Genomic DNA, 13,938 nt, shown 5'->3' on the forward strand with positions numbered 1-13,938 from the left:
TAGGTGAGAATGAATTCACGCAATTTTTTTTGGACAACTGAACTAATTTTCTGATTGAATTTGAGTAATCTGGATAAAAGAAAACATAATTCATAATGAATATGCGTCAATTTCTTTCGGACAAATAAACAGAATTTATTATAAATTCGAAAATCTAGATAAAAAATTATATGTAAAAAATAATGTACATAAACTTTTCAGAGAAATCAACTAAATATTTGTTTGAATTCAACTAATTTAAAATTTAAAAATATGGATAAACGTTAATATAATGCACAATGAATATACACATTTTCTTGGGACAAATTAACAAAATTTTGTTTGAATTCGAATAATTTAAAGTCTGAAAATCTAGAGAAAAGGAAATATGGGTCAGAATGAATGTAAGTATTTTTTTCGGACAAATCATCTAATTTTTGCTTGAATTTGAATAATCTATATAAAAGAAATATAGTTCATAATGAATGTACGTAAATTTCTTTCGAACAAATCAGTAGAAATTTTGTTTGAATTTGAAAAAATTAAATCGGAAAATCTAGATAAAAGAAAATATAAATCCGAATGAATTTACGTATTTTTTTGGGAAAATCAAATAAATTTTTGTTTCAATTCGGATAATTTTAAATAAAAGTCTAGATAAAAGAAGATGTCGTGCTGAAGGAATGTACGTAATTTTGTTTTGAACAAATCAGCGGAATTTTTCTTTGCATCTGAATAATTTTAAATTTGAAAATCTAGAGAAAAGAAAATATATTCAGAATATGTACGTTTATCCAAGAGGTGATACGCCTTAGTAGTCCAAATAAAACAGCAAGCACGATTAGTTGCGGTGGTTAGGCCGCTAACGCCATTACAACAGTTTGCTTTTTCGATCCGTTCCATTTTTCCCATCCCAATATATTTACAGCAAATACTGACAGGTGGGACCAAGTGGGCAACTATTGTCAGAATGCTTTTGTACAAAGTAAAAAAAATCAAGGGTGTTTCTGCAGAAAAAAACATCACGTGTACTAGCCGCTGACAATGGGCCCTGGCCACATTGGCATGCCATGTAGGCAGCAAATACACCCACATATGGGAAATGTGACCGTATTTGCACGCCTGCACAAGTTTGATGATCAAAAACATGTATTTTGCAAGTTTGTGCACCAAACTGACTGTCGTGTGCAAGTTGTAGAACTTCTAATGTATTTACCTCTTTGAGGATTGTTTGTGTAAAAATAAATAGAATGTATGGGTCCTTTCTTAAAAAAAACCAGCCTCAGCCACTGATGGTGGCCCTGCCACGTTGGCACTCGTAGGGATACACGAGAATGGTTGGAAGCACCGTATATGCACGAGATGACGAGTTAGATGACCAGAAACACGTATTTTATAAGTTTATGCACTAAACTGAACATTGCGTGCAAGTTCTGTGACTTCTAGTGTATTTACCTCAAACAGAAACTGATTCAACACAAATTTAGAAAAGCAGGATTTAAACAATATCGTAAAAATAAAACTATCTTCTCAGTGCAATGGTAAACCTCTATTTTTGTATGTCCTTCTAGTTCCATATTGTTAGTTATCACCCAACCATTATGCATGAATATGACACAGTGCCAGGTATGCGGAAGTACCAGAAAACAATCCACCATGAAAGAACAGTAGCACCTACTGACTGTGGAAACTAAGTAAGAAACATCAACTTAGCTAGCTTCAATGCCATGGACAGCCACAAGCCAACAAACACCATCAACATACATTGCTGGTAGCTCTGGCCTATCTGTCGCTGCGTTGCGTGGAAGGATATCAGAAATTTCACAAAAAGAAGACAAACATGACTATGTTATAAAATGTAAATATTGGTGAGCCTTCTATGTTGTCGTAAAATAAGCATTGAAGCAAAGCCTGCCAAATTAGTACCATTTTCAATCTAATAAACTATTACATTCACTTAGCTTTGAAGCACAGCTAAACCTTCTTCATTCATATAAACTCCAAGCTGGTTTTCCTAATGCATCCTCAGCCATCTTTCTAGATGAAAAGAAATATTCTTGACAGCTAGCATAAAGCATAGGTAGAAGAAACTGAAGCTTCACAATTTAGTATTTGGTAAACTGCACTTCTCATCTAGCAACACATGACCGACTAAATTAAAATGGCTCAATTCTGTATGCAGACGTAGCTGCATAGTGCAAACCTAGCATTGCAATCGGGTAGTCTTCATTGGAGTGCCAACTACTAGTAGTGCATGTTACTATGTTAGTTGTTGTCTTGGTTGCAATGCTAGCAGCTCCATTCAGTCATCCAAAAATTGACTATCATTGATCTATTGTACTCCCTGTAGTGTCAAAAACGCTCTTATATTATGGGACGGAGGGAGTGATTTAGAAAAACAACTGTAGTTTAAAGTTACATAAATACCTAAAAAACACTTCTAAACTATGAGTGTGGCCTTTTACTTTTAGAAAACAATATGTGCCTATTTTCAACCCAAAATAGATGGTACTTATGTAGTATTTACTTAATCAGCTCAGCAATATACTATCCTCTCTGTACATAAATATAAGACGTTTTAGAGACTTGTGTCACGTCTCTAAAACGTACTATTCAACAGAATGAAACCTACCTAAGAACTAACGCAGTCCAAGTGCATAAGGTAAAAATGAGCGAAAGCACACACTGCTGCACCATCCAAACGAGAACAAAGTCAACACGGAAGGAACAAGCATACAATTGGCACCATTGCTATGAATATTCATTGGTACAGTCTGCTTGCAATCTACTGCAGCCAGTACAGATGACCTGATGAATCATTCATGCACACCTTAAGGACAATGATGCACCCTTGATAGGCTGATAATAGCTTAAAGTTTGTAGCAAGGTACCAGGTTCATGAAACAAACATCAATTCCCCATCGCATAGGCATCTCTAATAAAGTAGTAGTAATAACAATAGATAATCCCCAACGAAATGCCAAAATAGCAGCACTCCTCGGTGGATCAAGGCTCGGGGTCAGCACCTTACTCCTCCGTGGGGGGCGGAGCAGTCACCGACGAACCCTCCGACTCTTCACCGCTCGGTTCCGCGGGGGTCTCTGGAGCTGCGGCGGCGGCAGCGGCGCGCGACTTGGCGAGCTCGAGGAGGCGGCGGCTGACCTCCTTGGAGTAGGCCTGGAGGACCTCGATCCCGTCCTCCAGGGAGGCGGGGGAGGCGGCGGCGGACTCCGAGGCGGCGGCGAAGGCCTCGGCCTCGACGGCGGCTGCGGCGACCTCGGCCTCGGGCTCGGGGATGGCGCCGTAGCGCTGGGAGAGGACGCTGGGCGCGGACAGGGTCTGCACGACGCGCCGGACAACGGCGTCGCGCGTGCGCTGCGACGGCGGCCAGATGCTGAGCGACGGGAGCAGCGTCTCCGACGAGGACTTCTCTGCCGACGCCGGAGGGGCAGCTGCGTCGGCGAAGGATTCAGTGGGCGCGGGGTGGATGTCCTCAGCGCCGGCGTTGGGGGCGTCCTCGGCCATGGCGTGGAGAGCGGGGAGCAAGGGGGAGGGGGCGGAGAGGGAGAGATCTGTGGCGTGGAGTGGGAGGAGAGCGAGGTGTGCTTCTGTGGGTTGGAGACTTGGATGGTTGGGTCTGGTTTGGTTCGCGTCACGGGTGAGGGTTACGGCTCACGTGTCACGTCACGTGAAGACGACCAGCGTGCCGCGTGCGCCATGTTTTTTTTTTTAGCATCAGTACAGACACAAGCGCTCATATACACGCGCATATACTCACCCCTATGAACGCACACACGCACGTCCTACCCCTATGAACACCTCCTAGAGACTGAGCCGGCATATCATTTTGAGATTTACGAAGTCACCGTAGGCGCCTCGTCGTCGACGGGAACGTCTCCTCCCACTGAAAGCGTATCGCCGAAAATCCCGAAATAAATTCAGGAATAATGCGAGCACCAGGATTTGAACCCTGGTGGGTTGGGGATACCACTGTCCACCTAACCAACTCAACCGTAGGTTGATTCGCGTGCGCCATGGGTTTTAGAGCATCTCCAGCCGTTGGCCTTCCAGGGACGCCTAAAATCGCCACCTGGGGTGAGTCAGCGCAAAAATTGAACCTAGGGGCGAGTTGGTCCCCAGCCGCCGGTCCCAGGGCCGCCAACAGATGCGTTTAAAAATAAAATTTATATAGCAAATTTCGGCACGTTTCGACGAAGTTCGGCTAAACACGATAAATTTCGGCAAACTTGGACATATATTAGCCATGTTCGCGGATTTTCATTACATAGCAAAATAGATAACTAATCTAAAAAAGAATTGGCTGAACGCCGAGTAGTCGCCGTCGTCGCCGCCGTCGTCGGACTTCTCCTCCTTGACGCGGCCGTCCCTGGTGGACCCCTGACCGGCGTCGCCAACGCGGGCTGGTGGCGGCGGCGCGTCGTCGTCGTCGCTATCGCAGATGACAACGACTCCGCCTTCGTCGCGGCCGCGCCGGCGCTCTGCGAAGTGGCGCAGGGCGGCGCACTGGCGCTCCTTCGCCTTCTCCAGGCGCTCCTTCTCCATCGCTATGGAGTCCCTGCGCGCCCATTCCAGGGCCGCGTCGTCGTCGTCGAGCTCCGTCTTCACCGGCGCGGCCGGCTACTTCTTCACCGGCGTGAGCCCCGACTCCGTCTTCACCAGCGCGAGCCCCGGCTCCGTCTTTGGCTTGACGAAGCGCGGAGGAGGAGCCGACGAGGAGGCGCGCTGGCCGCCCTCATTGATGACGATGCCGGCGCTGCGAGTGCGCCGGCCGAGCGGCGTCTCCGTCGCAGGCTCGGCCTTGACGCCGAGCAGGGCCGGAGTACCGGAGGAGTGCGAGCAAAATCGCGAGGAGGAAGAAGAGGAGGAGGACCCGAACCTCCTTGGCACCCATGGCCCGGCGCGTCGGTGGTGCACCGGGGCGGCCACCCTCGCCGGGTACGCCAACGGCGGGTCGTTGCCGCCCTCGAGGTACGTCAGCACGCCCTCGAGTGTGCGGCCGGGGACGCCCCACCACAGGTGGCACCCCTCGCTGTTCTTCTGGCCGCCGACCACTGGCGCGTCGTTGGTGGACGCCAACCGCTGCTGCTGGCGGCGCTCGAAGTACGCCGCCCAAGCCGCGAGGTTGTCGGCGGCGTACTGGGGGAGGGAGAGCTGGGCGTCGGTGAGGGAGGCGCGCACGACCTCGACCTCCTCGGCGAAGTATTTGGGCTTGGCCACGGCGTCGGGCAACAGGGGAACGGGCACTCCCCCGTCGCTGAGTCTCCACCCCATCGGCCCGGCGCGCATGTCCAGCAGCGCCGGGATGTTCGCCTGGAACAGGAGCCAGGACTCCTGTTCGCGCAGCGAACGGCGGGCGAAGCCATTGGCCGCCGCCTCGTCTCCGGGGAAACGCTCTGCCATGGCGACGGGCTCGGGAGAGGTGAAGAGGGAGAGGGAGGGGCTGGGCGGCGGCGCTCGGGAGAGGTAGAGGGAGGGGCTGGGCGGCGGCGAGGGGCGGGGCTGGTGTGGGCACAGGCGAGTGAGGCCACCGGCTATATAGCCGCGCCGCGCCCGTGTGAACGCATGCGAGGGAGGGGAGGCGTCGGCGCGCCGTCCCGTGACGCGCCACCCGTGAGAAATCAATGGCAAGGCTGACCGACGGCAGCATTGCCATTGATTCCTCGCGGGAATCGAGGCCGTTGGGGGAAGACGAGGCGCCGTGTCGGTGACGCGGCTGGCCCGCGGCTTTTTCGCGCCAAAACAGTTCGCCCCGGCGCCCTTGGGCGCCCCCAGCGCGCCGGGTTCGGCCTGAGTCCGCCAGCGCTGTTTTCGGCCCAGGCCGGCGAAAATCGGGCTCCTTAGGACGCGACTGGGCCGTTTTTTCGGCGTCGGCGCGAGAAAATCACCTGGTAAGGCCTTCCTGGGGCACGGCTGGAGATGCTCTTACCATCGAGCCGGGATATGGACTGCAGGGCCGCCCGATGCTCTCTCACTCCCACAGGTATTTGCCTTTGTTGAATAAAAAAATAAAAAGACATTTGCATTTGTTTTTCTCAAATGATAAATGTCACACATGTGACACAAAGCAGTCCGGCCATGACGTTTTATACACAACTAAAGTTTACATTCAAAAAATATACAGAAATTTGTCATCCGAAAAAATAGTTGTCATACATCACAACTAAAGTTATCATCCTCACTTTAGTAAACTTATCATAAAAATGTTCGGAGTTGCTTTGTGTTCGTCACACACGTATGACATTTACGAGGGTTCATGCCTTTTAGAGGGAAAGCATAGTTTTGACTGCCCTGCGGTCTTCAATGCTTTGCATGTTGATGGTGTTGGCTATGATCCTATAATTTATCACAGTCCATGTTTCTTTGAAGGGAAGCATAGTTTCATTATTATTTTTCAAATTTCCAAAAACACAACGAATTGAAAAATGTTCATGATTTTGAAAATTGCTCATGGAATTTGAAGATTGTTCCTGGGTTTATTTTTTTTCAAATTTAGAAAATTCTAGATTTCAAAAAGGCGCGTGCAACACATCCGCCGACTGATCTTTTTAAAATATTGTCTGGCTCGCGAGCCGTCAGATCTCACGCATTGAGCAACCGAGGTGTCCTCCACTATTGCACACGCATGTCTTGTTTTAAATATTTTTTGCAACAAAATATTGTTGCGGATTTTTTCTCTTTGTAACAAAGACCTTGTTGCACAAACTTGTGTCATAACTAGTAAGCGTGTACGTGCAAATGCACGTCCCATATATTATAAGTTAATTATGGTGGCATTGTACGTGCAAATGCACGTCCCATATATTATAAGTTAATTATGGTGGCATTTATCGTAATCCATCGACATGGTTGATATATCTAGATTTTTTTTGAATGGATTCTTATGTACAATAGCATAAACATTGCTACGGATTGTATATGTGTATTGTAGGTCTTGCTATGGATCAGACATGTGAAATCTTTGTGAATCTTTGTGTGATATTATATAGCATCAGAAAAATGAAAAATGGCATTGACATGTTGATACATACTCCTATATAACAAAAATTATAAAATGTCCTGTAGCATAGATACACAGCGAACTGTCTCAATACAAAGTGAAAAGAAAAAGAAGTCGCCATGATTCATGAACAAAGTCTGAATAAACAAAGGAACCACAAACTATCTGAACAAATCAATCTGCTTTGCATATTAACTTGTAACATCTACAATGGACAATAATATAAACCTGAAATCATAAAGAATCTAAATAACAAGTAGAAGTATTGCGAAAGAGAAAACCCACTCTCTTGCACTACTAAAGATGGTATATAGACATAGCCATCCATTGGCATGAGGTCATTATTTTGGAGCTCTGCTAACCTGTCAAAAAAAACATATGTAGTGCAAGTTAATATTCACACACTGATATTATCAGTAGTGTGCTTAGGGAACTTTTGCATACTTGTCTTGATAGCAAAGCCATGGCTAATGTATCTGATCTATGAAAAGAACACTTGTCACAAGTTATCAGCTAATTATTCCCTCCGTTCCTAAATATAAGGCGTTTTAGAGATTTCAATACAGACTACATACGGAGCAAAATGACTGAACTGCACTCTAAAATGCGTCTATATACATCCATATGTAGTCCGTATTGAAATTTCTAGGAGGTCTCATATTTAGAAACGGAGGGAGTACATCTTTCTTTCCAATTCTACAACTATGAGGCTCGTGAAACCTTACAATAATTTGTTTCTGAACAATAACTATGCTTCTGGCAAAACTGCAGTTAATGTGCTATCAGTGGGTGAGAAATAGAAAATATGTACACCATGTGAAATGAAATAATTAGAGGAAGAAAATAGTATTTGTATGTAATTCAATTACCATGATAACTATTGTCATCATACAGGTTGGCCAACTTGGTACCACAACAACGTCATACCATTTTCAACTGGGATGTTTTACTTTTTACTATAAAATAAAGTAGGACACCATGAGATAGGTAATTCGAGTTTGTACTTTGTGCAAAAGAAAACAGTTGAGAATATAATGATCATAACTAAACATGGAACCAACTAAAAATAGATTTTCTCATCCTATATAATGTGTTCCCATGACCCAAACACACAGCATAGAAGGTATATACGCCTTGGGAAAATATAGAGCAATAGACGATGGAAGCTAAACCCCATGGTGCAAAATCCTATATATAAGATAGGATTTGTGGCCGATCTGCTTCCTATTTTACTTAGTATACACCAAATAATCAAAACGGTAAATTAGTTTCCATGCATATAGGATAGTGCGAGTAAGAGTGAAAACAAAAGTGCAGTTCTAGTGCTACCTTAATATCCTATGTGGAGGATAATTCACCTGGTTCCCAAAAATAGCAAATCGAAGTGAAGAGTAAGAATGCCTTTCATGCTACTTGATCAGTGAAAGATAAAGAAGAATGTTGTTGCCTTTGGACAGTTTCAGAGAGAAGCATGTTTCAGTTTGGTTACCTGCAGAGAAAACTCATAAGCTATTCCGCATGCCATGGATAGAAAGATTAATGTTGGAACTGAAGGGCGTGTTCAAGTAGTAGTCCTGAAATACATAGTATCACAAACACAATTACGATTAAACGGCTAAGATCTCCACGTTTGCACTGTTGCGAGAATTTATACTGTAATCACCAAACAAAACAAAAAACAAGGTTAAGAGTGACTACTACTACAAAGATGATGAGTTGATGATCATGACTCATGGTTACTCCTCTTCTTGTCACCAAAACATGCTGGGAACAGCAGCACATGAATGCAAGCCACAACAATGCCCTGGATATTTGTCTAGAAATATGTGTTTGATTCAAAAATTGATCAATCATCCCAACTGGCGATTACTGCTTCAAATATTATGTGCATGCACGAAGAAAATCAAAAGCTGGGTTATACATTTATCTTATTATGTCTGATCATGACTGATTATTACTGCTAGGAAGATAATATCACACAAAAGCTTCTTTTTTGCTATCATCATCAGAGGACGCTTTGCCGGATGATTCAAGGAAAGATAAATCAGTTAATTACCATCAATTTCCCTGCAAAAAAGAAATTACCATCAATTTGGTTGTTGTGACGCTTTGAGTGCCTAATCCATGTCCTTTGGAGATTCGTGGCGAACTGGTCCAGGAGCGCCTGTGAGCGAGCAGAAGAGGCATGGTGCCGCAAGATGGTGCAGGCCACGAGGGCGATGAATAAATACTACGTGATGTTCGTAACTGTCCGTGGAGAAGACAGATCCATTACAAATAGGGAATATTACTATTTCATACCATTCATGTTACTGCTTTCAGATTAGATTGAGTTTGATCCTAATTTCTTACATCCCCTATGTACCAGATATTATTGATAATTTTTTAGAATTTCTGCATGACATGTCCGAATCTAACATTCTCAAGAAGTTGCTCCCCACTTCTACCTATTCTCTCAACATGCACACTATCCACATCATCTTTATGCCACATCATCAATCAGTTTGCAAAATCAGCCAATCACTCTTTTTCACCCTACGGTCATGGCATAGAAAAGAATTTAACTAATTTTTATTGGCATGTAGACATGCATGTCGTTGCTCAGTTTCCCTACTTAAATTAACACCGAAGGCCAATGGTGTCAATTCGCAAACAAAAAAGAAAATCCCAACCTCTTCTCCTTCCCGCCCGTCCCATCCCCTTCCCCTACAGGCTCCTTCCATCATTCAGTTACCACAGCCGAACAGGCACTACTCCACCTCTCCCCTTCGATCTATAAATGTTTGCCTGAAAAGCAAAAGCCCCATCATAGCGCTACTCTTCGGATTGCCCCTCCTCCTCCCTAAAATCAAAGTGTATGGTCTCTTTTTGTTTCTCTAATGTTTCTGCGGATGGTGACGCCCTCCTTTATATCTTGGTTTGGCTGCAGGTCATTTATAATCCATGGCGGGGAATGGAGATCATGCCAGCTATTCATACTTTTGGGTGGGGCGGATCGAGCAAGGAAGGGTAAGGACTGATGTAATGAAGGATCGAGAGGAGGTAGGTGCCCACCATCAGGCTGGATCTGATGCCCACCATCAATCCCACCCCAGCGGTGGATGGAAACTGCCCTCCTCACAGCGACTGTGTCTTCTCCTTCCTGCTCCTCTCTCTGGAACTTCTTCCCTTAGTTCTTTGTTTGTTGTCCTGGGCTCCTGGCTAGACAGAGTTTAGAATGTTTCTACAAGTGATTAGAGGGCAGATTCACGTTGGCATGTGCAACTGTCTGGCGCAACACTGTCTGTTCGTCAAATTTGGATGCCACTGACATATCAAGAATTAGCAAGATGTATGCACACCCACGCACATGAAAGAATGGATGTATTTGATCTATGTCGTACAAAGAGAGAGACTGAACCGACCAGTATTCCTTTTCTGTATGCAGAGGAAGAAGTAGAGGGTCATGGCCCTTGAGTCTGGGCTAGCCTATACAAGATTGTATACTGGGCCTTTGTTTCTGATTCATGTGATTTTATATCTACAGATTCTGTCAAATCAGTTCGCACATCTATTTTTAGTTACATTATGAGGGTAAAAAGTAATGCATGTTATATCTTTTGACAGCAGCAAAATAGAAAAAAAAACATTTTCTGCTCATACTCATCAACCTGCTTTTTGTTCACATTTCTTTCTCTTATTATAGAGGCATGGTGTTATGGACCTATCTGAATGTTTCATATGCAGCTCACATATAGAAGTTGAAGTGTTCTCTTTTATTTCTTTTAGAATTTCCTAATGAGACAACCTCACATGGTACAACGTTAACCATGCATGTAGCTTTTTACAAACTATACTCTGACTTCCACCTAAAAGTAGTAATTATGTTGCCTAAATTTAGAATGGTTATCAGTAATGTGGCCACATTTGTTTGTAATCAAGAAAAAACTCTCATTAGTACTATTTGGTTAGTTTCTACTTGCAACTGTGGCATACCAAATCCGTAATATGTTGTTCCTATCTATAGGGTAATCACTTTGATCTGTCTTTTTGTATTTGTTACGCTGTTAGCGACTTTGAATTATCCCACGGTAGATAGGGTGGTTTGCATCAAAGCATGTGGACCTTCCTGGTTCACAGTAACCGTTATCTCGATCTAACCATTATTGGAGAGATGAACGACATACCTAAAAAATATAGCTGCAGAGAAAGGACTAACATTAGAATCTGGCGAACGATCTCACAGCCCTTTTGTGCACCATTAGAGTGCAGGCTAGTGACTTTTGCAAGTGCAGTGATTTTGCGTGTTCTTGCCGACGGAGAGCGATGGAGCCACGAGCAGCGGAGGTTCTTTTATCTAGAATGGAAGAGGTGATGAACGATCAAAATCAAAGAGTCAAATTGTGAAGAACTTGCAGATGGAACCAATCTGAACCAGACTCACAAAAATAAGAAGAGTCAATTTGTCAATACTATTTATGAATTAGCTTTTCTTCTAACCACCGGTACAATGGTCACAACATGTCCTATTAATCTATCCTATGATTAAATTTGTATGAATAGAAATATAAAATCACAATGAGAAGTATAGGCCAAAATAGAAAAAACAACTACATGTTACAAAGTTCTTCATATGGTATTATTTCAGGGCAAAACAAGTAAGTTATTTTGTATCTAATGATACATATTAGTTTAACCAAAGTTGCCAATTATGCGGCAGCAGTAGCAGTTAAAACGCCCTATTGTTTTTTAACCTTCGATTGCAAGTTCCAAATGGAAGAGCCCATTTGTTGCATAATCCAAGCACACGACCAAACTCTGGATGCTGAAGTGTAAAGATCTGATCCAAGAAAATTCACCTTCAGAGCCTTGAATTTATTCGTAGTGATGACCGCACAACAGGTTGTTGTCTGGGCACATAGTCTGGACCAAGTAGGACAAGTTATGCTTATTGAAACTCCATGCAAGAAACACTATATGGCATAATAGAATTCATTTGCCCGAATTTCAAAATGAGGGAGAACACTGCTTTCATTTGCACTATTTTGTGAACAGAGTTTCAGCTTATATGCCAATAAATTTATCATCACTTAATTTGGTGCAGAATTCAAGCTCCCATGCTCCCATCAACATATCAATACTTGTATCAAAAATTCTAAACTTGGTTTGGAATCATTACGGTAGCACTTCCACTGGGAAAAAGGTATGAACATATCAGAAACCGATAAGACCACACATGCTTTGCTAGAACTGATGTGGCCATTCGGGATGGAACTATATATACAAGTAGACATGTCTCTTTCCACATAAAAGTCAACGGACAAATACATACAGTTGCTACTATGCATAAATTATATTCTTTGCGTGCTGAAATAAAAATGAAACAAAATCACCTTAAATGAACATGAGACATGTATTTCCACCCTGGCGCCATTGCCACTCCATTAATTAAGCATGAATTGGTGCTCATTTTACACACTCTACACTCTACATGAAGATAAACTTGTATGTAGTCTGTACATTTATTTTTGTGCTCATTTTACACACTGTATACTCTTACATTAAAATACATGGATGAAAGGAAGTAGCACAACTTAGAGTTGTATGTCAAAGCGTTTAATAAAAAGTAGCACTTGTTCTGTACATAGCCCCTATAATCCTATGTACTTAAAGGATTAATAAGTGATATAGTCAGTGCATTCAGTGCATAGTAATTTGGTTTTCTTAAAAATATATGGATGAAAGGTAGACCGCTATATGAAAGCACTTGAAATGCAAAATTAGCACTTAATGTAACCCTGCAATTCTGATGTGCTTCCAGAATGAATAAATTATTCTGAGGAAGCTGCAGCTTTTATACCTCTAATTGCCTCAAAGTCGCTCATTAAATGAAAGTATCCACAGACTAATTTTTCACACGAATCTCCAAACACAGTATGAAATATTTGGAATTTCTTGAACACCAACCAAATAAATCGTCAAAAAATGCATTCTACCCAGATATAAGAGGCAGAGAACTTTACTCGCAAATCTTGCTGGAATAACCAGCGATGGAATCTCCTTGGTGAACATGGAAATGCACGCAGAAATCCTCAAAGGGAATGACGACAGTATGGATGTGCCATGCATCCAGGCGAAAGACGTCCTTAAGCGTGCGATGATGAAATCTAGCAAGTGATGGCATCCTCCTTGGTGACGGCTCAAGCTGAAGGAACGTGCAATTGGATCAACGAGAGTACGCGGATGCATGAGGGGTTGATAGAGGCCAGGTCCGGCAGAAGCAATGCAGGGGGTGGCCAGATCGGCACCATGGTGTGCCTGCCGCCGGCGCACATGGAAACCATAAGGGGAGTCGCCATCCCCGGCATGGAGGTCCGCTTGCATCCGACGCTCCTCGTCGGCACGGCCGCCTCCCGCGGCATCCTCTAGATGAGGCACGCCTGTGCGTGAGTGGGGGCGGTTCCAGAGTGGTGGGATGCGTGGTCGGGGCAAGAGGCGTCACGTTCGGGTGAGAGAGATTGGGGGGGGGGGGGGGGGGGGGGGGAGCCAAGAGGGAGAGAGATCTCGCTCGGTGTGCGTGGTCGGGGCGCGGCGTGGTAGTAGATGCGTGGTTTGTAGCGTTAAACATTAAAAAATTAAGGACCATTAGATCTCACTAATGGATGAATCTGATTGTTTGGTTATCCGTTTTTTCTTTCTTTTATAGAGGTAGTAGATGCTTCGCCGCATGGCATGCATGCATCAAACTGTGACCGTGGCCGATAGCACGCCTGCCACATCCCTCACATCGCGGGAAAGTGTCAGCATGCCCCCACAGGACACGTTGAAGGCGACGAGCGCGGGTGTTGTTTTCAACCTGGTGATTTGAATCATGTCCCATTTTAATTTTTTTGATGAATTTTATTTTATTTCCATGAATTAAAAAAATCACAAAATTGAAAACCGAATTTCAAAACACGTTC

The 13,938-nt window shown here is 44.0% G+C and overlaps 1 protein-coding gene and 1 long non-coding RNA gene across 2 annotated transcripts; both read right to left on the reverse strand.

Annotated features, from left to right (window-relative positions):
* Positions 1–2,700: 2,700 nt before the first annotated feature.
* On the reverse strand, positions 2,701–3,660 carry LOC125536394 (MFP1 attachment factor 1-like). Its single transcript, XM_048699608.2, has one exon. The coding sequence runs from the start codon at positions 3,502–3,504 to the stop codon at positions 3,007–3,009; it is 498 nt and encodes a 165-aa protein (XP_048555565.1). The 5' UTR covers positions 3,505–3,660; the 3' UTR covers positions 2,701–3,006.
* A 3,055-nt stretch (positions 3,661–6,715) lies between these two features.
* Positions 6,716–13,490, reverse strand: LOC125536395 (uncharacterized). The gene is made up of 3 exons (XR_007295034.2): positions 13,000–13,490; positions 11,836–11,899; positions 6,716–11,333 (listed from the first exon to the last, which is right to left on the reverse strand). It is a non-coding gene; the product is annotated as an uncharacterized LOC125536395 (long non-coding RNA).
* Positions 13,491–13,938: the final 448 nt, after the last annotated feature.

This window comes from Triticum urartu, chromosome 2A (assembly GCF_056163025.1).
Source record: "Triticum urartu cultivar PI428250 chromosome 2A, HENAU_Tu73, whole genome shotgun sequence".
NCBI lineage: Eukaryota > Viridiplantae > Streptophyta > Magnoliopsida > Poales > Poaceae > Triticum > Triticum urartu.

Bases quoted from the DNA above. Each gene is read 5' to 3' on its own strand.
- LOC125536394 (XM_048699608.2), bottom strand. From the start codon at position 3,504: ATGGCCGAGGACGCCCCCAACGCCGGCGCTGAGGACATCCACCCCGCG.